Raw genomic sequence first — 24,887 nt, forward strand, 5'->3', positions numbered from 1 at the left:
AAAGTTTCACATTCAAATTTTGTGATCTATGGTTTAAACTTTTTGTTATGACATGATACAAATAATTAAAAAAATCATATAAGTTGAAAGTCTCATTTAATTAGTATTAAAAATAAAAATTATATAAAAATATATATGTATATATAAATATACATTAAATTAAATTATATGTCATATAAGAAAATAAATAAATATCTTAATTTTGAAATTTACTTTTAACAATTTTTTTTGATAAAAATTTGAAAAAATATTAACAAATTAATTTTTAAAAATATTATAAATTACATAAATTATTAATCCCACAATGAAAATTTTGTTATCAGTAATTTAAATTTTTTGCTATAACATATACAAATGATAAAAAAAAACATAAGCAAAAAGCATCATTTGATAAATATTAATATTAAAATATACTATATATATATATATATGTTACTATCATTTAAATTTAATTATATACCATATCAAATAGAAAAAAATATCTTTTTGGATTAATAAAATTTAGGCCGATTTGGCTGGAAAACAACGAAACATAAGATTATTAGGTATGCATGCAAGGGAAAAATTAATTAGGTAACCGGAGCACACAGCAAATTGGAAATTACGTAGTAGTCCTCATAGAGCTCCAACTTGAGTAGCGTAGCCTGATATCTTCCTACGGTAGGCAAATCTAGTTTAGATACTAGTGTCAGGTGGTGTCTCCGAAAATGACATTTTGTCTTACATATATTGGCAAATGTATGGGCTATATGTATTTATTCGAAACCGCGATAGAGCGCGTTGAGTGGTATACGAACCCTAACAATTTTTTGTTATCAATAATAACAAGTAGTCCTTCAATACTGATAGAATGATATATTTCTGGGTAACTATTTTTGAACTTATACCATGACCACTCATTTAAAAAAAAACAATACAAATAAATATGCAGAAGCTGCCTTTATTTTCTCTTGGCTCGTCAGTTATGGTATAACGATGATGTCGATAGAGTGGAAAGTTCAACGTTAGAAATGATGATGCGCTTTGGTCAACAAGGATGGTTTGAGAGAAAACGTTAATATGTTCCTTTTGTAAATGGATCTTACTTGAAGCTTCCAACAGTGGTCATTTCATTAGTAAAGCAAATAAGACAAATCGATTGAAGTGTATAACTTGTAGACGTGTCTGAATGAAGTCCACAAAAGTAAGGAGAAAGAAGTAGTGAAATAATTAACCGATAAAACATAAGGTTTGATAGGGAACTAAACCATATGGACGTTTAACCAAAGGGAAAACTAAACCGAATGAAATTTTTATTTAACTTGAGTTGAGCTAGACCAGGTTGGATAAACACGAAATTTAAATGCTTATTTAACAAAATATAGCAAATGTGTCAGAGATATTTTATGTAACCTAAGGCTGAATCATTATGTCTAGGACTAGGTAGCTGGCCGCATTTAATGCTTTGTATAAGCTGGATTATGTGGAAGAAACTCCACCGTCTTCATCCATTTTTCGCTATAAAAGGAGGCTACCAGAACCTAAAATCTGCAAAACAAAATTCCCCCAATAATCAAGTTCTGGTAGATTGATTCCGGCAACAGCCTGCGAAGAAGGGATTAAAGGTACGTCCGCAGATTTTTTTTATGATTCAACATTCACTATATAGAGAGAGTTAATTACGGTATAGTTTTGTTGACGCTTCTTGCGTGCATGTTCCAGATGGGTAGGTTATTTCGGCTCATCATGGGCCTTTGGTGTAAGTCGTCAACCGGCGTCTGGAATTTCAAAGAAACCCCAAATTCTGAGGGCGAAGCGTTGATTATCAACAGGACCGATTCTGTAGATGGTATCGTTGAGAGGATCCGTATAACTCTCAACCTAGGTATTCTCACTCCTGTTGTGTTGACCTATCAGCTCCCGCCGTGGATGCTCCATCCTGATGGCCCAACGACTCCGCCGATCACTTTGGTTAGTAACAAAGACGTCGAAATCATGACAAGTGTAACCGATTACATAGAAGATGCAGTTCTGTATGTTACTAGTGGACCCAAACTTGTCGCAAAATACCAGTTCTTATGTAGAACTCCCTTCACAATCGATGAAAAGACATACCTTGAAGAGGGAGTTACAGAAGAAGAACATCGTCAAGCTATACTTGGTATGTGTCGTCAGTCTGATCAGTTAACTTATTTTTAAAACGTTACATTTTTGTTACACTAACCAACTGTATATGATTTTTATTTGGAAGATTTGGTTGGAGGTCATCCGATCGTGTGTAGTAAGCATATGCTGGAGATCATGTTCAATGAACCACAATTGCTACTCGTCTTCCGTGTCGCTCTAGAGATAGAGATGGTCTACGGTCTAGAGAATGATGATGATCATAATGCTGAACCTCCTGACAATCTTACCATAAACGGAAGTGACTTTCTATCTTTTGAGGGAGCGGTTCCCTTATCTCCTGATCCACTCGACAACTACAATCTTCAAGATGAAGGTAAACATACTGTATAAGTAAAATATCCAATATTATGTGATCTAATTTTCTTACAAACTTGATTATTGCGAATGTTAAAACCCGTTTAAAATTTGAATTTATACGCGCTATATATAGGAAAAATCTTGGTTATTATGTCAAAATAAGTATGCGCATGTGGTTATCATTATACGGATCTTTTATTAATATAAACCGGATTTTAACGATGTATATATATTTGATTTGTTCTGATACATATATGAGGTGTTGACGCCCTGAATCTAACTTTTTTTGTTAGTGCTCTATGGAGAACCGATAACTATCGAGGATCTACAAAACTCAGTTCCAAACTTTGAAGCAACCCCAATGGTTCATCAAGGCGATACCGTTGAGCAAGAACCCCTTCACGTGTGGGAAAACATGGCTGAGGATGAAACGTACTGGGATGGCATGATGGAAGGAGAGAGGGCATTTGAGGTTTATATTGCACGGTACCCACTCCCAACAGAAGAAGTTATAGGATTATCGCTTGCTCACAATAGGAGGGTATGTGCCCCACAACCTGAAACTATCATTGTCATCGACGATGATGATGACAATTCGTACACTGGCTCGACCAATGGAAACAACGAACTCGATAACATCATTGCCCTCCCTCCACCCGTTCAGATAGAACCTGATTCTACAGTGGACACTATCAACAGCGTAACAGTCCTCACAAGAGGTATTTAGTTAAAAATATGATAACATATTCTGTTTATAAACTGGAGTGTACCGAATATAACGAGGCTTTGTTGTTCACAGGTGAACCATCCGCTGCGGAAAAAATAATACACACTGTTGATGCTCCTAACAATCTACATGCTACGTCTCCGACCGCAACTGGTGCCACTACTGAACCTTTCCTTGATCTCACACTCGGGGTGGGAATAGGAAATAACAGGGCTGATCCAGAGCCTCTCAGTCACGGCGGAGACTCCTCGTCCGAATCTGAAGATGGTTGTGGTGGGTTTGATCCCCTAATTTAAAACAAATAACCTAAATTATAACTAAGTTGCCTATCTTTTGATGTGAAATATATGGGCGGGGGAAAAGCTTTTTTTTTTGGTTATCGTAAACGGAAAGACGGAAATGACAATATGTAATATGACCTTGTAATGTAAAATATTAATGTGAAATATGTTTATGTACTTCCTGATGTAGCATTATACTAATATAACTATCATCAAAATAATATGTAGGAATCAAAACAAACAATGCGGATGCATTGTATGAAGGGAAGGTGTTTAAAAGTAGAGCTGATTTCAAACAACAAATTGCTTTATACGCTTTGCGAAATAAATTCCATTTTAGGAATGCTCGATCAACTCCCGGCGGAATGGTCCTGAGATGCGTAAGTAGTTCATGCAAATGGAGGATTTACGCAATCAAAATGAAGAATGTTGAAAAATACGAAATACGGAGAGTTATTTCTGGACATTCGTGTTCAGTTGACGAAAGAGCAGGTATAAATCATATAAATAGCATAAGCTGTTCCAATTTTCCTTCAAATAATAAGCGGTGATTGATATAATCTTAACGTAAAAGACGTACGCAAGTCAGAGTGATTATAGTATGAAAAAGTTAGCTTTAGAATTTATATACAGTTTCTTTTGTGGTTAGTAACGATGGAGTGCTACAAATAGTTGTTTACTCAATTTAAATTGATAGTTTCACATAACATGTTACCTTATGAAAAAATGAAACAAATAATAAATATAACTGGAAAACTTTTAAACGCAGGCTATGAAGCACAAGCGACACATATGGTCATTGGGGAAATGATAAAGTCAAGGTTTGCAGGAAACGGTGGAGGACCACGCCCAAACGAAATCATACAAGTCATGCTCGGTGATCACAACGTAAGGATATCTTATTGGAAAGCATGGCGATCAAGAGAAGTTGCACTAGAACATGCAAAAGGTTCATCTGCCACGTCTTCTAGATTGCTTCTAGAATACCTACATAGACTCGTGGTGGCAAATCCCGGTTCAGTGGCAGAAATGCACACGGTTTACGAACAAGGGATTGGTCATCGGTTCAAATATATGTTTCTTTCCCTCGGTGCATGTATCAATGGTTTCAAACATATGCGTAATGTCATTATCATCGATGGAGCACATTTACGAGGCAAATATGCGGGATGCTTACTCACTGCTTCGGCACAAGATGGCAATTACCAAGTATTTCCTATCGCCGTTGGAATTGTTGATGGTGAGAACGACAAAGCTTGGGAGTGGTTTTTTAAAATGCTGTTAAAGTTTATCCCCAACAACAATGATGTTGTTTTTGTTCCGGACAGACACACCTCCATATACAATGGAATATCCAAGGTAAAAATACAAAAGTAGATAGCATGGAATGTTATGTTTATAGTTATGAGAAGATTACTATAACTGAAATATATATACGTGTAGGTCTATCCCGCAGCACAACATTGTGCATGTGTGCTACACCTGAAGCGGAACATCAAGACTTATTTCAAAAACAAGAACCTTGGATACTTGGTGAGCAAGGCAGCTAGAGCAGTCGGACTAACTGAATTTTACACCGCCTTCAACGAAATCAAAAACATCAATGCTTCATGTGCAGAATGCCTAATTGGAATAGGGTTCGAGCACTGGGCCAGGGCACATTTTCCTGGAAATCGATACAACATAATGACAAGCAATGTCGCAGAGACATGGAACTCTGTTCTTCGTGAAGCAAGAGAATATCCGATAACAGCTTTGGTGGAGTATATCAGAGTAAAACTAATGAACTGGTTTGCTGAAAGACGTAATGTCCCACAAGTTGGGAATGGAAGACTTACGGTACGTGTGAAGGAGATAGTTGAAGAAAATTTTCAAAACAGTGGTGGAATACTAGTAAGACGGATTAACGATGTTGGGTTTGAGGTGAAAGACAAGGATGGTTGTTCATACCACGTTAATTTAGCCACCAAATCTTGCAGTTGTTATTCATTTCAGAAGCTCCTCATACCTTGCTCCCATGCAATCGCCTCAGCAATCAAAGAGAAAGTGAGTATCGAATCCCTTGTATCAGACTTTTACACTGTAGAAAACCTATCTTTGGTATATGGGGAAGATATATTACCCATAAGCAACGAAGGAAATACAAGTGGAGCTTCGACCGAAGTTGTAGGAGAAGCGGTCGAAATATTCCCACCCTCAAGCAGACGCCCTCCAGGTAGACCGCGGAAGAGCCGGATATTGTCAACCGGGGAAATACGGGTAACCAACTGCACTATCATATGTTTTGTATATATTTCTGAAAAACCAGTAACAAAACTTTTATGTTGCAAGATGAAAACTCCACGAAAACGACATGTTTGTAGCCGGTGCAACGCGTCAGGACACAACAAAGCAACTTGCAAAGTTGCGATATAAATGCAACCGGAAAAATGCGAAGTTGGCGATTCTCGGATGATGAAGGTGTTTGATTGGTATGGTGGACTGTCAATGACAGAATAATGAAAACATGTGAATGTAAAACAGTTTATCCATGTTTGGACCGAGGCAGGATTGTAGTAATTCCCGGGATTGTCAAATAAATAAGATGCCAAATTTCGTCTCATGTACTTATATTCAAACATGAAAAACATAATAAGTCCATGCTATAATTTAACTTGGTTATTATGCTTTCCTGAAACAAGTGGTTTTGTAAAAATTTAAACCGGGGGTATAGAGAAGCATAAATATAAACCACAACCGAGCTATATAAGGAGGTTAATTGGAGATAGTAAATCCGGTTATACAGTAAGAGAAATAAATATGTATATGTCAACCGGCTAAGGGAAGACAAGGTTGAAACTGTCTTACCGCAAACAAAACACAAATTCAATGTAATGACTGATGACTTATATATCCGAACTACAAATCATAAAATTCATAACTACAGCTCACCCTAAACAATATTATGGTAAAGATAAATTAACTCTAATTTCCTATTTCCAATTAAAAGTTATCAAATTTATAATAATTGGGTTAGAGTTTATGTACTTGTAAGTGAATCTTAAGAAATGTATAGAAGTCATACATGAATTATTTTAAGCTTATCGACAGGATAATCGACTTAGCGCCATAAGATAGAAGATAATATATAACAGATGCATACATATAAGTTTTTGATAAACAAACATTACATCTAACGTTTTTACAACCGGAAATTAAGAACATATTAAACATAAAGCTGGAAGAAGTGAAGACCCGCATACACTTCAATTATTCAGATAACATCACACCAACACTTTAAGACTTGAAGTACAAACCAACAGCATAGCCATATTCGCTTTAGTACGTTTGCGGCCGACAGTAGAAGCATTCTTTTAATCTTCTGATGCAGGTGGAGAAGAGGCAGAACCTAATGAAATTCAAAACCATATATCAATTTCTCATGTGACTCTAATAATAACTTCGATATACAAGTACATGTCATACCTTCGCCTGTAACTTCATTGCTCGCAACACTGGAGGAGGCAGCATTCTGTCTTCCCTGTTTCTTAGCCTTCTCAATTTGAAAGTGAGCCTTGTATATTCCAACCGTCTCTTGCTCGCTAAATATCTCCTCAAGTATTTCCTTACTAGCGACAAGTTCTTTGTCTGCAAGTCCTACATCAAATTTTGATTATAACAACGTTATAGAATTAGAAGCTATTTATAATAAAAAGTATACAAATTCTAACCTTCGAACACAAATGTTGCCCCCCCAATGGTGAGAGTAGTTTCGCAGAGGAACTGGTAATAACCAACATCTTCTGCACCAGAGGAAACACAGAGGGTAAGTTCAACAAACCAAGAACGAAGACTCATCATTTCTTCAACCGAGGCGGTGGACGTCAGTGTAGTCGGTGGGGTGCGTGTTCCCTCAGATTCAAGCAACCATTCTGGAGGGTGTAGGCCATGACTAAGGGTGTATCCGGGTACAATTTAAAACGATCACGGATAATAGTCTCCAGATCTTCCAACGTCTCCGTCGGCTTGATCAATACCGTATACCCAAGAGCAGTTGGCTTCCTCTGGAATGTCCAATGGCCGTCGTCATTACGGTCCCATGCACCATGAGCTAAACGAACACGTAGTGCTGTTGACATCTGCATGAAACAAACGATGGTCATTAATTAAACTAGATAGGAAAATAAACATGGCAATACAAATTTAAACCTTCTATGATATATCGACGATATGGGAAGTTGATGAAACTTGTTTGAGGATTCCTAAAACTGGTCTTACGATATTTATAGAGTACGGAATAACATAAGGAGAAGATAAGATCAACAAGTAGGCATATAAGAAAATATTATAACAAATTAGGGTTCTGCTCTAGTATAGATATAATGATTATATTCGTATTCTGGCAAAGACGACAATAAGGTGTTGTCTTCTATTTGAAAAATTTGAAATCCAAAGCAATTTTCTATACGCGTGCCTGACTTGAAAAGACCAGCACATGGAGTAATCGATTTCCATCTAATACTTTCAGCTATATGTATTATTTTGTAATGTAGGTTAAATGTGTTCCATATCCTGCTTTTTTAATGTGTTCAATATCTTGGTTTTTTAAATGATTACATGATCTTTAAAATATGTAGACAGCTATTACGTTGTAATTTACTACATAATATCGAGCTTCCTAGAAAAGAAGGACACAAACATGTCTTAATCCGGTAATTATGCAACTCAACTATATTAATTTTACCAAAAACAATTAACCTTTACCAAAAACATTCGTTCGAACTATATATATGAACTAATATACAATGGAGTAACAGACTCCTCATTTGGTTAACTAGAAACTAAATTTTGATTATAACAACGTTCAAAGTTTGATACACAGGGTCTTGATAAAAAGAAAATCAAATTAAGGCCAACTAATATAAGATATAGCACAGATACTAAATTAACAAAGCACATTTAATTCAGCATATTAAACTTCAACAATCGACAATGTTATAAAGATATCCACAAGAACAGGAATGAAGATGACATAAAGTAGGTACATGGGAAACAGATGACAATGTTATTAAGATTAAGCATTGTTTTAGAAACAAGTACAGTCAACATTACAGTATTTCAGCTATAAAAAAGACAATAACCGACAATAGTTACCCTTATCTAAAGCTCGTCCTTGAACTCGTACACCCATATCGCTGCACGCCTCCCTTCTGCTTCAAGACGTTCATGGCTGATATTTTTACACGCTTCAGTACCATACACAGCGTGGTTGGCCATTAAAAGCACAACCATCAATCCAGAATCCGATGGATTTTTATTTTGTGAGACAAACTTTGGCCTAGCAACATCGTAACACTGAATAACATTGTCATCTCCTATAGGTTGACAGGCAAATCTAGCGAGATAAGGTAACATCTGCACGATGGGTTTTAAATCCGTCTCCAACGACCTCTCCTTATACAGTGATATATTGCAATCGAGAACAGTGATAACCCCAATTCCAGCATCAAAACATATGCCAACCCAATGTTTGTTCCCAAGATTGCATGGAAAGTAATACCTTGTCGGATGCACCGCTGCGTCATTAGCCGAAGGAAAAATATCCCGCAATCCTTTTGGAAACATGTAACCCTCTTTGTTTCTACTCTTTACAAACTTTGGATAAGTCTTGTTTATTGCAGCTACAAACTTGGTATCAAGTAATGCAACAGAAGATCGACCTTCTTCAGAAAGGTGTAGAAGGGTCGACCGACGTACAACTCGGATTAGAATATCTATAACCTACCACAATATATAACCAAGGACTGAGCAAAAAATGAACATTTGTCAATATATATATGGGAATCATGTTACAAAAATAATTCAAACCTTTGCTGACATAAACCGTGACCTCTCTAGAATAAGACGAATGTCTTTTCCACTAGCAAAAAGTCCAGCAACGTTCACCGTGCTATACCACAAATTATAGGTAATAATATATCCGTTAACACTTGTAACGCCTACTTTGATTAAGTTGATACATGGAATGTAGTTAGATACACTTACAACTTGTCGTTCAGTTTGGTAGACAACTGCACATACTTCCTTTCCATCTCAGATATACTATCCAATGGAAATACAAACTTCTGAGATTCCCTAACCCGCGTCATTATATGACGTCCACATTGGTAATCATCAACAAGTGTGGATGGAACCGTCCTCTGCCTCTTACTTTTCCGTGAAACTTGTCCTTCCGCTATATTGTCATCAACGTTCATCTCAGAAGTTGTCTTACGTAGAGGAACCTCTGCAGGCACCATATTTAGCTGCCCCTGATTCATCTCTTCCTGAGTTAAACCCAGGGAGAACGACGGTTCGTCCGTTATGTTGTGTTCTTGCCTCTTATGTGCCTCCTGTAGCGAAAATATTAAAATAATAGTTACCATAATCTATTGGAGGAATTATACAACGAGGATATAATATAATATGGAAACCCAAAGAAAACAAATATAATATGTTACCAAACGTTGCTGTAACGAAATTTGCCGTGTCCGATTCTCGCTATTAGCTGATTGTGCACAGGTCTCTGGTTCTGGAGTAACACATACAAACCCGGTTGCCACATCATCTTTGTTCGTTGATGGCAAATTCACCTGCTTATAAAAAAAATGTTTTGACATAAACATCCAAGCTAGTCCTAAAAAAACATAAGGCGAGGTTTATATAGAAATAATTGCAAACCTGCGTCATATGTTTCGATCGTGGAGGCGTAGAGTAGTCACTTAAGTTTCTTAGAACGTTTTCGATTGTATTTGCATTAAGATCACGTGCAGGAGTTGAATGAGTAGAAAGAGCTGCTGCTTCGGGCGGAGCAGCTGATGGAATATTTGATGGGCCATTCTGCGCTTCGAATACATCTTTCACCATAGCGGAAACCATATCCTTAACACATTTAATCATTTCTTCCTTCAACTTAACAAACAAATCATCAACGTGTACGACAACTTTGCCCTCAATTGCATCAACCATTGCACATGCCGAATTAATGTTCTTATCCATGATAGCTAACTGAGGTGTTATTTTCTCTATCACAAGGGCAGCAACATTACCCGGATCAATCCTTTCACAATTGGACTGGACATTTGATGATTTCCTTCCCTTAGAAGTTAATTTACTCCTTTGTCGCATACGATCGACATCACTCTTCCTAACTTCTCCACGAAATTGAGAAGTTTGGAACTCATGGTTTGCGTTGATAAGCGCAACGAGGTTGTCAACTTTGGAATCTTCCTCTTCGTCGGACCACTCGCAGCTACCTTCATCAATCGGACGGGTAGAGTCCTCACATAGGATGCTACAAACATACACCTATACATAGAAATAATGTTATCAGATCGGCTTTGCCTCAAGGGTTATACTATGTACACAACTACCATAATTTATACGCCACAACCTAACTTTATAACTTTAAAACAACATCTATCACTTACATTGCCTCTCTTGTCTACATTTCGGGCGTGGGCGGGGTTAAGGTTTTGTTTCTTAGTAAATATATCACGCCCGTTTCCTTCTATTTCGTCGCTATCTGACTCAGAAGAGGAACCAATCTCTTGCACCCCCTCTGTCAACGAAGGCACATCTTCGAGCATAACAAGCTGGAGATCTAACACAAATCCCTTAACAGCAATTGTATTTTGGGACAAACCTACCTCATCTCTCTCTTTGATACTACACATCAGCATATCGAATGATAGTCTCTCCCAAGGATAAGAAAAAAATTCTTCAAGATCTCCAATTGCTTCAGCATGCTCTGTGGATATCTTCATGTTAAGACTAGTTGGGTGGAGCACAGACTCAAGAAGTGCCAGGCAAGCATATTTGATCCGGATTTCCCTGTCCTTGACTGTTTTCCGATAGAGCATCTTCATGATAGATGAGACTGTCCCGACCTCGACTTTTCCAAATAAAGATGGCCAATACGGCCTTTCGGAAATGGTTTTCTTAAGCTTCATTTTCGACTTCTTCGGAAATTTACCGCATGGTAATCCGGTTACAATCGCAAACTCTCTTAGAGAAAACCTAACAGGTTTCCCAGCACATCGGAACCAGACTTCATGTTTCTTCTTCGTTTTCAGTTGCCTCGATAGCATATATCGAGCAAATCTACCAGAAAAAACTGGTTTCTCTGCAATCTCTATCAATTTTCCAAAAGAAGATCGCCTAATAATATCAACCTCTTCTTCCTCTAACGCATTAAAAATTCTTTTCAAAGCACTAGATGATTGATATGTCAACACACGAACACCGACTGGTTCCTCGCCGCCTGCAAACAACATATCCGGAATCGGCCCCATTTCTTCCTCTTCCGGTGAGTCTGGACAATCAATAAGGCGTGCACACACCATCGTCAGGACCTTAACCTTCGTTTTTTACTCCAAGAACTTGAACTTAGTTTACTCCGCCCAGAAAAGAAGAAGAATAAATATGAATAGTGTTTGCAAATAATAACGAACCGGTTAACAGATATTTCCAGTAGTAAAGATCTCAGTTGCGTGATTTAGTTGCCTTTGATTTATTATTACTACATAGACTAGGTAGCGTACTGTTACTATAGGTTAGGGTACAAACACGTGCAGTACAAACGTTATAGGGATATAATCGGGATATATGGTTAATTGAACAGTGGTGAAACTGTCACCTAAATAATCTTTTTCCCGTGTGTATGAGATGCAATTGTCCTAAAATTTATTTATATGTTCGCACCAGTTTAATTATATAGGTAATAGTTACTGACTTTTTAATTAATCAATATATATTTATTATTTCATAATAGGTTAGAAACATATAATATATAAAATAATTTATATATTTAACGTTTATCCCGCGCAAGGCGCGGGTCTTAACCTAGTCTTGTACTAGTAGTGAGCATGTGCTCCGCGAGGGACAATTATATTTATTTAATTTAATATTTGATATTTTTTATATTTATTGTGATGTGTTCAAATTTTTATTTGCTAATCATGTTGTTGTGCGTTGTTGGACCCAATTTTAGTCCATATACCGAATTGGACCGATATCGGTCTGTGCCGGGCGATCCATGACGGGAAAAGAGGTTCATTACGAGCTCTCCGAAGAGATGGAAGATCCGGAGATCGATATGTTGGTTACGAAGATCGCGAAGAAGTTTAGAAGAATCCGAGACTAATCCATTATAAGAAGAGATCGATAGGCACGAGGAAGAATATAAAGAAAACCCTAGAGATATATAAACACACATCGACCTCATTTCACGTCGCTTTAAGTCTTTTCTCTTATCGATTTTGTTTGTAACGTCAGATCATATTCATATTGTTGTACTCGATCTTATTCATCCATAAAATCCATCTTTGCCTACTGGAATCTGATTATATCGTTGTGTTCTAAGGATATCGTTGCCCACATCATCTTTTCTTCCTCAGATTAAACTTTAAATCACTATAAAATACTTAGCATAGATTTTAGGATCTACATTTTGGTGCCGATTGAAGGGAAGATAAACGAAAAACATCTTTGCTAAGAAACCGATTTAAGTTTCCTAAGCGTGACTAAGGATCCCAATCAAACCATCAGAACCACACAATCAAGAATCAACGACATAGATCTTGCCGGATCTGACCCAAGAACCGAAAAATTACCCGCCGGACCAACGGGTCCTGATGGGACGGTCGAAACGACCCAAGCGCAATAGATCCCTTCGATCGGAACCTCAAACCAGGATCGAGGGTCAAGCCACGATCGAGCTCCAACATCAGATCGGACCCCACGATCGAGCTCCAGCGTCAGATCGAACCTCAATACCAGATCGGACCTCGGTACCAGATCGGACCTCGGCACCAGATCGAACATGATACGCCCTAAATTGAAGGATCACTTTAGCTGGGTGTTGGATATGATCCGAGAAGGCAAATGGCACTTCTGGAACTGAGATGGATTGAAAAGATCGTCAAGAGATGCGGAATGGCTCTTGATATACCCACGATCTAAGGCTAACTACCTAAGAAAGGATGTAGTGTGTTGGCTAACCACCAAACAACACACAAAGATGAATTGGCTGACCACCAATTCAACAAGCCGGTTCACACCAACAAACTAGCTACAGAACTCTCTCTCTCTCTCTCTCTCACTCAGAGAAAAGGAAAACAAAAATATAACTCAAACTTAGACTGATTTTATTCATAGAATGAGACTACATATGTATAGTGTTTGTAGTGAAAGAGAAATAAATAAGAACACTGAAAATAATACATAGGAAATAAAAGTATTGACTAGAAATAATAAATGAGTCAAAGACTGAGTCTTTCGTGCAGATTGTTCAAGGATGATCTTCGGCTACTGTCCAGGTTCATCCGAACCAGATGGGTGCACGAAGGTAAGGAGAAGGACACATGCGGGACTATGTGGATGGTCCACCGGGTGAGAATGTATGTTCGTCTTTGGGTTCTTCACGACCCAAACTAAGTCTGTCTTGACTATTTTCCCTAAAATGTCGAGATGGTCGGAAAAGATGAGCTCTGGTACGGTCAGTTCGGTCATATGGTCGTGGTTCCAGCCAAAACTCCATTCCGGAAGTACGCGGGTCGATCCGGTACACGGCTGTCTGATTGGTACGATCGGATGGGTGAACCTTGGTTGAATTGTTCAGAACGTCCTGATCTCCATGCTGAGCTGGTTCCATGTACTAATCCATGTACTGAGGCACATCATTCCATCCCTCTTCAAAATGATGTGTCCTTAAATCTGGAACATTAAAAGGAAAAGGATTATAAGCACAGGAATCATAATCAGAACATTACTCACCTTGAGTTTGGTTTGGTTTTTGAATGGAAGAAGATCTTTCTTGGTTTGCTTGATGACCACGTTTGGGGTCAAAATCGGTTACAACAAAATTAACGTCAGAAAACTTCCCGAGACAATCTTCTATTCCGTAAAATGAGAAAGAAGTCGAAAAAGAACGGAAATAAATACCAAAGGTCTAATGTTCAGCTCCTCGAAACGAACGAGCTGGATCGTCCGCGGGATACAGCTCAGGTGTTCGCCAAGCTGGACCAGTCCAGTTCGGAGAATGGCCGAGCTGAATTGACCACGGGATTCAGCTCAGGTGTTCACCGAACTGGACCAGTCCAGTTCGGTGAACGGCTGAGCTCGATCGAGCACATGATTCAACTCGGCCGTTTATCGAGCTGGACCAGTACAGTTTGGCGAACGGCCGAGCTGGACCGACCACAAGATTCAACTCGGCTGTTCGCCGAGCTGGATCGACCACAGGATTCAGCTCGGCCGTTTGCCAAGCTGGATTGACCAGAATCCATCGTCACCTCGTCCTCGTAGCTCCTCTCCCGAGATTGTATCAAACTCACTCTTGTTTCTTCTCGATCGGAGGTACTGTTGGAACTTTATAATTTAAAGGTAAGTCTTCTACCACAATACATAATGCTTTTAAGACTGATGTTTCTGCTCGGGATGACAAAGGAAAAGCTGTAGAGACTTCTGGCCAAGCAAGAGACATTAGGTGCTTCAAGTGTCAAGGTCTAGGACACTATGCCAAAAACTGTCCAAACCAACGGGTGATAATTATCATGGAGAATGGTCATCCGAGGATGAGCAGGAGGACAAGGAGGATATTGGACCGATCTATGATGAGGAAGAAGAGTCTTTTGGTTATCCACACCACGGATGTGGAAACCGAAATTCACACTGTCGATTTTCGTTTAAATTAGGAAACTAGGAAAACCCTAATTTCCCAGAGGTCCCGGATATCTGCTAATACCACACACCAAGCAATCAGAACACGACATAACAACGATAAAGTATATGGAATTGTAAAAAGAGAGCAAAGAGAAGTCTTATTCCGAATTTGCGTATGACCATTTACAACAAGGTATAAGCCTGGACTCGAGAGCTGTTGGCGAGATTCCTAGTTCTAACAACCCTAAGACGGCCAAAACAAATTGAGTCGCAGCTCGAAATAACAAAAACGGAAAGTTGCCTAATTGCTCTAAGTGCTAAATTTTCTCAAAAAAGTTCTCCCCTGTGTCTCTCGCCTAGGACTCCTTATATACTCGCTCCTACGTCGGTTTACGGTTTTCCCCTTATACCCTTAAGCCGTCATAGCTTAGAAATGGAGATATTCCATTTTTCCCGATCTTCGTAATTATCTTCCAAAACTTCGTATTTATCCACGGAAACTTGACATTTATCTTTCCTTGCGAACCAAGCGTAAACCGTCCTACGGTTTACGGGCCTTTGGTTAAGAAATCGTAAGTGGGCTTCGAGTCACGTCTTAGGTCTCTTTGGGCCGTATTTTGGTTCGAAACGTTTATTACAGCTTCTTTCGATAAAAATGAACTTTCCGCGGTTTTTATCTTAAAGCTTGATTGATGAATTCAAATGACGAGAAACATGAAATGGGTTTGCTACGGTCTTCGGGAGATAGCATTAAAGAGTAGACGAGAATGCATGGATTCGTGTCGTATCGACGTTTAGGGAAAGCTCGATCGCTTCGTAACGATCAAAACGTGTACGTGCTCGGTCACTACGTAGCGACCGAGTTTGGCTCGAGCTCGGTCGCTACGTAGCGACCGAGAAGTGTGCATGCTTGGCTGCTGCGAAGCGACCGTGCTTGGCTTGTCCGTGTTCCGATCGCCATACTTGGACTTGTCCGTGGCTGGTTTACATACGTGTCCGTTACCTTGGGACAGCCGGTATTTGATTCAATCAAGACTCGAACAAGGTTTTATCGCGAGATTCTTTGTTTTGATATTTTTTATGAAGTATAACGGTCGTAAAAAGATACTCACACTCATTTCTGCGGAGGTTTGGACATTAACTTCATCGTAACCATTTTCGACCCCAATAGTTAGCCTCCCAGCCCGTTAGAATCGTGGATTTTTGGCGAGATTCTAGCCTGCGGTATGGCGAGATTGGTGTATTTGGGCGAAGTTGATATCCAAAAGTTTGCGGGTAAATAGTAATTTCTCATGCCTATAAGAAGGGAGGTAACTTCTTCATAATTTTTCACTTACTTATTTTCATAAGGAGTTCTTTGAAAGAACTTTCTCCCTCCTCTCCACCTTCTTCTTCTTGTTTTCATTTGAAATTTACGGGATGTCGAGTAAGAAAAAGACTTCGAAGAAAGGCACCTCGTCCGCAGATGTCCACGAAGAGCTCCTTGTGCTGAAGATCGAGTTCGTGCCTCATTCGGTAGACCCGGCCGAGAACGAGGCATGGTGGACTGCGAGGTATGGCTCGATCACTCCTCCCAACGAGAAATCGTTCCCCGTCATGAATCATCGTTCGATCAAAGAAGGAGCACTAGCGACTTTATTCGGACCGTGTGGTCATTCTACCGAATTCTGGATATGGTGGAATTTCGGATTCCTTGTAGAGGAGAGCATGCTAGTAGTCCTCCGGAGAGTTACTTTACTTGTTACAAGGCATTCATAGTGCGCTGCCGCTTGTGGTTTCTGATTCCCGAAATCATCGTCCGTGTGCTGGATCGCTTTGAGCTATCGATAAGTCAGCTGAACCCCATCAGTATCCAGCACCTTTTTGGCGTCATGATATTGAGCTACGAGCACGGTCTCACCCTTACCGTCGACCACTTCGAAGCGCTCTTCAGGTTGCATATTATTTTGAAGACGGACAAGTACCAATTGGTCCTTCAGAATTTCATGTCGGTGGTCAAGGGGTTTCTTTCCAACTTCAACTCGTGGAAGAAGTTTTTATTCTTTGTCCGTATAAAGGCCGTGTCTGTCGAAAAGAGTTGCTTCCCATTGTTCCGGAGTCTGCCGAATGATCGTCCCTTCATCAATCCGATTGCTCTGTTTCCTGAAACACGATCGCAGTGAGGGATCTTCTCAGGAATGGTCCGTTTTTCTGGACCTCCTTTACGCCGAAGAGAGTTCGAAAGGCGTTGAGGCTTGCGCATCCCTACCCTGCATCGGGCGCGGAAACAGACAGCGATTCCGAGCCTGACGCTCTGGGTTTCTGTGTTGCTCCCACAGGCGAGACGGGCTTGAGTTTCTCGAAGGGTAAGGATATCGAACTTGGCGACATAGAGGTTTCCGTGGATGATTCTATCCTACCAAGATGGGACCCGAACCTTGCTTACGGTGATGGAAGTAGTACGAGCGAGATCCCTATCCCGGATTTCGATGATTTCTTTGCTGGTCTACCCGCGAGTTTCGATCCTCCCCTGCCTGTGGACGAGTTGGGAAGGTCGAAAGTTGTTGCAGAAGGATCTCGTATTATCAATGGGGTTAGTTTCTCCTCCAAGAATTTTTCCGATAGATCTATATGTTCCTTTTCCCGTCTAAACATGTTAGTTAGTTATGCAGGGTCTGAACATGCTTGGCTCGTCCCTTACAGCGAGCCATAGAGAGGCCATGGTCTATCGCTTCAAAGCGGAGAAGGCGGAGAGGCATCTTGCTCGTATGCAAGGCGAGATGTTGGAGCGAGACTCGAAACTCGCTCATGATCACGTGAGGGCCGTTCGTAAGGCGGAACGAAAGAGTAAGAGGGAGATCATCGAGGTGATGAAGAGTCATGCCTCTCAGTTCCAGATTGAGTACGGGAACCTCAAGGATGCTTACACCTTGGTGGGTGATTACCGTGAGTGTCGCGGTTCAGTCGGGAGTCTTTGGAAGACGCAGGCGGAAGACTACGTTTTTGAGGAGGAGATGAGGTTCATGAAAGATGGCATGAAAAACCATGCCCATGCTGAGACGCTCATTCCCCCGGTCGACAGGAGGATCCAGGGATTCTGGGATCCTATCCTGGTTTCTCCCGATACCATAGAGGCCACGACCTAGTTCGCCGGTGACAATGAGAAAGTGAACTATCCCGCGGATGCATTTGGAGCTTCCTTGTCCGGGAATTTTAACTTTGATTTTGTGGCTTTCGTCTATGTGCGGCCGAATGTGGCCTTTGAACTTTGTATGGGCCTGTTTTGGCCTCTTTTATCTTTATCCGGACTGGCCGTTGGTGGCTTTGAATCCCTACCGCTATGCGGTTTATATATATATAATGGATGTTTGTTTGAGTTACTTTGTTTCGAGTGGGTTTGAAAGAGTTGTCGTCTCATATTTAATTCTGTTGAGACATTCAATCTGTTGGTTTGTTCGAGACGTGAGTTTTCGTAAAAATAAATTATTCTTACGAACCTTCATGAACATTAAGATATGAACGGAGAGACATGTTTTAGGATCTCGTATCATATTTTAGATATCATGTCTTGAGATGTTAGAGACCAATGCGATGGGATTAGAGCAAGACCTAGGTTTACTCTCGGTTTTATGGTTTGTGCGGTGACTAGCCGGGTATCAATTTTCCTGTTACGAATTCTACCTGATTCGTACCGATTTAAAGTCCGCGATAGGTTCTCGGCTTATATGACTTGTGTGGCACAAATCGAGAATCTTTCCAGAGATAATTTTTAAGCCAACTGGAAGTGCTAGACCAAAATTTTGGATTTTTTTTTGTAGCGCGCTTTTATCTCTGTGTTGGATGTTCGAGGATCAAAAGAGTGATCAGGTTACATTTTTTAAGACGGCTGGCGTGTTCGTTGGGGCCAATCGACGAACAGGGTGTAAATATTTTTCGGGTTTTTATTGGTCGCGTTCGAACAATTGTTTGCAGAGTTTCGAATTTTAACTTGGCGATGTCTCGCAGTTGTTTCGAAGACTATACGTATATTTTAGGTGCTGAAGAATGATTGCTTTGCAATTTGGGCCGGATAAGGCCGTTGACAAGAATCAAATGTTTGTAGACTTTTTAAGCGTGTCCTGAGACTTTTTGCGTTAATTGGAGAGTAAGTGTTCAATAAAAGAAAAAATGTGTATTGTAGTAAAGTTTTAAAAAAACTCGATTACAATGATGCAACTTTTAAAAACGTGGGAGTAGACGAGTATACGTACCCACTCCCCCCCCCCCCCCCCCCCCCCTTTTAATAGAGGGAATAGCTGAACTCGTCTTTTGATGAGCTGCCTACGTACCTCTTTCGAGGAGCAAGCCATCTCGTAGTTCTGTTTTATGCCGTGAGTATTCTTACTCGGCGGTTGTCGTCGTTCTGACCGCCTTGATCGTGGTGACTGTGGGAACCGAAATTCGCACTGTCGATTTTCGTTTAAATTAGGAAAGTAGGAAAGCCCTAATTTCCAAGAGGTCTCGGATATCTGCTATTGCCACACGCCAAGCAATCAGAACCCGAAACAAAGACGATAAAGTATAAGAAATCGTAAAGAGAGAGCAAAGTAGATCTTATTCCGAATTCGCGCTTGAGCGTTACAACAACGTAAGAGCCTGGGCCACGAGAGCTGTCGGCGAGATTCCTAATTCTAGCAACCCTAAGACGGCTACACCTAATTGAGTCACAGCTCGAATAACAAAAAAACGAAAAACTGCCTAAACTGCTCTAAGTGCTAAGTTTTCTGTGTAAAAGTCCCCCTCATACTTCTCGCCTAGGACTCCTTATATACTCGCTCCTATGTCGGTTTACGCTTTTCCCCTTCTGCCCTTAAACCGTCATAGCATAAAAATAGAGATATTCCATATTTCCCGATCTTCGTAATTATCTTCAAAATTTCGTATTTATCCGCGGAAACTTGACATTTATCCTTCCTTGCTAACCAAGCGTAAGCCGTTCCACGGTTTATGGGCTGCTGGTTAAGAAATCGTAAGGTGGGCTTCGAGTTATGTCTTAGGTCCCTTTGGGCCGTCATTCGACTTTAAGCATTTATTACGACTTCTTTCGATAAAAACGATCTTTCCACGGTTTTTATCCTAAAGTTTAATTGATGATTTCAAATGGCGGAAAACATGAAATGGGTTCGCTACAGTCTTTGGGAGATAGCATCGAAGGGTAGACAAGAACACATGGATTCGTGTCGTATTGACGTTTTGGAAGAGCTCGGTCGCTACGTAGCGACCGAACGGAAAGCACGCTCGGTCGCTACATAGCGACCGAGCGGGACAGATGCTCGGTCGCTACATAGCGACCGAGCAGGACGCGCGCTCGGTCGCTACGTAGCGACCGAGCGTCGGTAGCTACGTAGCGACCGAGCTTGGCTCGAGCTCAGTCGCTATGCATTGACCGGACAGTGTGCATGTTCGGCAGTTGCGTAGTGACTGAGCTTGGTTTGTCCGTGTTCTGATCGGCATACTCGAGCTCGTCCATGGCTTGTTTAGATACGTGTCTGTTGCCTTCGGACAATCGGTATTTAGTGGTTGGATTGAGATTTGAGCAAGATTTTACCGCAAGGCTCTTTGTAAAGATTTTTTTACGAAGATTACTTCTCCTAAAAACGTTCATGCCGATTTTTACGGACTTTCAGACATTGATTCCGTCGTGACCGATTTAGACCCCAACAATTAGCCCTCCAGCTCGTTAGAACCATGAGCTTTTAGCGTGAGGTTTTAGCGAGTGGCTTGGCAAGTTAGGCAAGTTAGGTGAGTTAGGCGGAATTAATGGTTGAAAAGGTCCATGGTAAGTCGTCTTCTCGCTCTTCTAAAAGTAGAACGCGATAAGATTGGGGCTGAACCTTATGACGGCTGCCTACATACCCTTGTTGAAGGGATCAAGCCTTTCGTAGTTCCTCTTGGACTTAAAGTTCTTATGACTAGTTTTCCAGCGAGACCTTTACGGTCTAGTTTTTATGTAGAGGTTATCAGGCGTGTTGCTGCCGATGGCATTTCAAATGGGTGTAGAAGGAAGACTACGAGTTGTCATCTCATAATCTAACTCTGTATGAACTGCTATATCCGTGATCTGTTCCGAGAGTTCTCCGAAATGTGTAAACTTGCGGGATTTCTGAAGACGCTCGAATATTGGCAAAGAGACAAATTTTGGGATCTCAAATCAGGGTGTTTGATACTATGCCTAGAGATGTTAGAGACCAGTGCGCTTGGTTTAGGGCAAGACCTAGGTTTACTCCTGGTTTTAGAGGGTGCGATGACTAATTCGACTTACGTATCCCGTTTCAGTTTCATCCTGATTCCATACCGATTTAAAGTCCGCAATAGGTTCTCGGCTTATACGACTTGTATGGTTGGAACCGAGCATCTCTCCAAGGACTAATTTTAAGCCTCCTGGAAGTGCTGACCAAAAATTTTGGGTTTCTTTTATAGCGCTATTATCCTTGTGTCGGACGTACGAGAGTCATCTTTACGAGATGGCTAAGTCTGTTTAGGACGTTAAGAGTTTGTTGTTATCAGCAACAAACTTAATGGTAAAAATTACCATTTTGAGTCTTCGCAAAGGATATGTTTTGAGAAGATGTTAGTGCGTATGAATGTATGGTCTTCCAAGAAGGTGTTTTTATCGAGGAAGGAAATTTCAATGAAGAATGAATCTTCAAGAGTCTGCGACGTCTCGCGATGCTGAAGATTCGTTATTCTTTCGTATGCCGTGTTTCGTGCTTGAAATGTCCGCGGGCTTGAAGATGTTTCGCGATGTTGCTAGGGTTTAGTCTTAGCCATGCGTTTGAAAAACATTCTGGTTTGACTACGGATGTTCGCAACCAAAATTGTTGTTCCTGTTTCGATGCTAATAATTTGATTTGCGATCGAGGAATTAGGACTGAGGTGTCGTGTAAATTTATCCATGGGAAGAAGGGTTTTCCTTCATAGCGCTTTGTGAAGTGTTGGCCTTCCGAGATCTATTTCATGCATTTTTTAGGATGTTTTGTATAACTCTAGAAGCTTTGTTACTAATTTTTCCTTACATGCCGCGTATTATGGGTAAAACGTTGCGGGCTTAAAGTGAATTGTGGAGCGTATTGAATTTGGTCAAGTTTTGAAAAGTTTAGATTTTCCGTTAACCGTTTGGTTGTTAGGACTGAGTTTCGTTACGAAGAATTTATCATATGATTTCCGACTGTGGACTATACGATAATTGTTCTCTTAATAGTCATACGACGTTTTTAGACAAATCGTAGATTGTCGTTTAGTTGTTAAGTGATGGAGCGATGGTTGGCGAGAAGGATGTGTTCACTCAGATATCAAAAGATGTTGTAGGTCAATGATTAGACCATGGTACTTTAACATTTAAGGTCATGTTAGTTTACAATCGTCCTTTAAAGGTGATGGCAAATATTGGTTTGGACCTTTAGTGGAAGGCGTAATTGACCGATGGCCAAAAAGCGCTTGTCGAGATTGAGGCCAAGTTTGTCGGGGTTATCCATGGTAATATGGCAGATAGTCGTAGAAAACGATTCTCCGCTCTAGGTTTCAGTTATACGACGAATATTTCGTATAATGTGACCTATAGTCTTATGACAATCGAGTCTTTTTGTCTGAGGAAGATGAAGCCCAAGAGGTTTGCTATACAAGACATTCTTCTTCATAAGGCCTGTTATGTTAACTTTAGAAAGTTTCTTCGTAAGAGTTGGTTTGATTGTACGAAGGATTTTTCGCGTAAGTAATGGGGACCGGTTTTACGAAGGTTGTAAATCAGTGATACGTATAGATATGTCAAAGTAGCATTGTTTCTGCGGTTTTTACATGAAACATTTCTGCTGTGATTTCGATCTTAGGTGAAAGTTGCTTGGAGTTACTCATGGAGTGTTACCAAAGTTTATTTGATTACGATCTAGTCGCAGAACGTTTTTCATAGGTTTTTTGAGCGGATTCTCATGACACATTCGTTTCTGGAACGAATTGGTCAACCAGAGGGGGATCTAGCTAACCATCGGGAGGAAAGTGTTCCTTTTAATGTGCACGATGCTACATCTATTCTCGTGTTTTCTTCGTCGCAAATGTTTTTGATGCTTTTCCGTGACTCACTTGGTAGAACGGAAACTGAAAGAAACGCTTTGGTGATTGAAGATTTCTCGTAGAAATTTTTAAACGAAAATTGCTTTCTAAAGCCGAAAAAGGGTTCAAAACTTTGGCTAATCGCCGAGTTTCAGTTTGATATTGATACAGGTTTTCTCTAGTCTTTGAGATTATGTTTGTGATCGTCTGGATATGTTGCTAGCGCTTAGACGAATTTTAGATTGTCGTTTGCCTATTTGGGACGATTTGCTTTGACAAAATCGTTTTCTTGACTATTTGTAAAGGTTTTTGAAGTTTGGGAGTATACGAGTATAATATACGTACTTACTCCCCCTTTTTTTTTTACGAAAGACAACGGTTGAACCGATACTTTCAAGGGTTGTGTACGTTTCTTCTTCTGAGGTTTGGAATGATCGATAATCCGGGATGATTTAAAGATGACGCTTGGATTGTGATTTGGTTGTTTCCACGTAGACGACTTGGAATATGTCGGTTCCGAGAAAATTGCTAGTAACGAATCGGTTTTAAGCCGATATTCATGTCTCTAGTTTTTTCTTTCTTTAGGAAGCGAGCTTGATATGCGTGGCGATCGTTTCTCGATTTTCGGAGAGTTTAGATCGGTTTGCAAGATCTGGCTGAACAGTTATGGAACGATATATCGAGACAGGAAAAATCGCCTAAGACTTAGTTCGCTAGACTATCCACCTAGGTTTTACGTTCCCTAAAGTTCTATGGCAGTCTCAAAGGCGTTTTTATTTCTTAGTAATTTCCTACAAAAATTCCAAGTCTGATTTAAAAAATTTCAAGTCGGAAATACCTAAGTTCTCTCGAAGATGCAGTTTTGTCTCTTCACAGTTTTGCTTGCTTATTTCCCCTTCCTGTTCTCGTGTATGTTTGCCATTTTAGATATTGGTGTTTATCTTTCAAAACTTGACATATATCTTCCGAACTTGACTGTTATCTTCTTCTTAGATAAGACATCGATTTTTATAAAAAGGTTCAACAAAATCGTATAGTTGAGGCGGCTAAGGTGTTAAGTTGACTGTTGCCGTTTTATACGATTAATTTGAATCCATGCGAAAAACAAGTCTTTGCGTATTTTTTTTTTAATCATAAAGTTTCAATGGTAACTCCAATCGATACGACACACGAGATGTTTCGCCGAGATTCGAAGGAGAACACAAAGATGGAGGTAAGGACGAGCAAGCCAAGGAGTTTAGAGGAGTCTAACTTGTTTTCGTCGAAAAATCTCAACGGCAACTCCGATTGAGTCAAAACAAAAAGCGTTTCGATCAGGATTCATAAGAGAACCCAAAAGAGGACCTTTCTGAGGCCTGCCAGGTCGTTATGTAGCGAGTGAAGGTCTGACAGTTCGCTATGTAGCGAGTGGAAGCAAGCTAAGAAGAGTCCTACTTGTTTTCGTCGTAAAATTTCAACGGAAACTCCGTTTGAGACGAAACGAAAAGCGTTTCGATGAGGATTCAAAAGAGAACCCAAAGGAGGACCTTTCTGACGCCTGACAGGTCGCTATGTTGCGAGTGAAGGTCTGACAGGTCGCTACGTAGCGAGTAGAAGCAAGCCGAGAAGAGTCCTACTTGTTTTCATCGTAAAATCTCAATGGAAACTCCAATTGAGACGAAACGAAAAGC

The 24,887-nt window shown here is 40.2% G+C and overlaps 3 protein-coding genes and 1 long non-coding RNA gene across 5 annotated transcripts; 2 read left to right on the forward strand and 2 right to left on the reverse strand.

Annotated features, from left to right (window-relative positions):
- Window positions 1-330: 330 nt before the first annotated feature.
- Window positions 331-8,399, forward strand: LOC103848553. Of its 2 annotated transcripts, XM_009125436.3 has the most exons (5): window positions 331-1,604; window positions 1,702-2,140; window positions 2,231-2,479; window positions 2,757-3,182; window positions 3,263-8,399. In XM_009125436.3, exons 2-5 carry the CDS (start codon window positions 1,702-1,704, stop codon window positions 3,484-3,486), a joined length of 1,338 nt encoding a protein of 445 aa, XP_009123684.1. In that variant the 5' UTR covers window positions 331-1,604; the 3' UTR covers window positions 3,487-8,399. The 2 variants fall into 2 exon arrangements, with proteins under 2 accessions (XP_009123684.1, XP_033141278.1); XM_033285387.1 differs by having other exon boundaries at window positions 331-2,140.
- On the forward strand, window positions 4,264-5,939 carry LOC103848588. The gene is made up of 3 exons (XM_009125467.1): window positions 4,264-4,830; window positions 4,915-5,730; window positions 5,835-5,939. The coding sequence occupies exons 1-3, from the start codon at window positions 4,264-4,266 to the stop codon at window positions 5,937-5,939; spliced, it is 1,488 nt and encodes a 495-aa protein (XP_009123715.1).
- Window positions 8,400-8,610: 211 nt separating the features above from the next.
- On the reverse strand, window positions 8,611-11,834 carry LOC103848589. The gene is made up of 6 exons (XM_009125468.1): window positions 10,920-11,834; window positions 10,171-10,797; window positions 9,951-10,082; window positions 9,496-9,842; window positions 9,319-9,400; window positions 8,611-9,231 (listed from the first exon to the last, which is right to left on the reverse strand). Exons 1-6 carry the CDS (start codon window positions 11,832-11,834, stop codon window positions 8,611-8,613), a joined length of 2,724 nt encoding a protein of 907 aa, XP_009123716.1.
- Window positions 11,835-23,494: 11,660 nt separating this feature from the next.
- On the reverse strand, window positions 23,495-24,769 carry LOC117132178. Its single transcript, XR_004455712.1, has 2 exons — window positions 24,056-24,769; window positions 23,495-23,869 (listed from the first exon to the last, which is right to left on the reverse strand). It is a non-coding gene; the product is annotated as an uncharacterized LOC117132178 (long non-coding RNA).
- Window positions 24,770-24,887: the final 118 nt, after the last annotated feature.

This window comes from Brassica rapa, chromosome A02 (genome assembly GCF_000309985.2).
Source record: "Brassica rapa cultivar Chiifu-401-42 chromosome A02, CAAS_Brap_v3.01, whole genome shotgun sequence".
NCBI classification, from domain to species: domain Eukaryota; kingdom Viridiplantae; phylum Streptophyta; class Magnoliopsida; order Brassicales; family Brassicaceae; genus Brassica; species Brassica rapa.

Bases quoted from the DNA above. Each gene is read 5' to 3' on its own strand.
- LOC103848553 (XM_033285387.1), top strand. From the start codon at position 1,693: ATGTTCCAGATGGGTAGGTTATTTCGGCTCATCATGGGCCTTTGGTGT. The intron at 2,141-2,230 runs GTATGTGTCGTC...TTTATTTGGAAG, and splicing joins ACATCGTCAAGCTATACTTG to ATTTGGTTGGAGGTCATCCG. The intron at 2,480-2,756 runs GTAAACATACTG...TTTTTTTGTTAG, and splicing joins CTACAATCTTCAAGATGAAG to TGCTCTATGGAGAACCGATA.
- LOC103848589 (XM_009125468.1), bottom strand. From the start codon at position 11,834: ATGGTGTGTGCACGCCTTATTGATTGTCCAGACTCACCGGAAGAGGAA. The intron at 10,083-10,170 runs GTTTGCAATTAT...TTTTATAAGCAG, and splicing joins GATCGAAACATATGACGCAG to GTGAATTTGCCATCAACGAA. The intron at 9,232-9,318 runs GTTTGAATTATT...ATATTGTGGTAG, and splicing joins CACGGTTTATGTCAGCAAAG to GTTATAGATATTCTAATCCG.
- LOC103848588 (XM_009125467.1), top strand. From the start codon at position 4,264: ATGGTCATTGGGGAAATGATAAAGTCAAGGTTTGCAGGAAACGGTGGA. The intron at 4,831-4,914 runs GTAAAAATACAA...ATATACGTGTAG, and splicing joins TATACAATGGAATATCCAAG to GTCTATCCCGCAGCACAACA. The intron at 5,731-5,834 runs GTAACCAACTGC...ACATGTTTGTAG, and splicing joins TGTCAACCGGGGAAATACGG to CCGGTGCAACGCGTCAGGAC.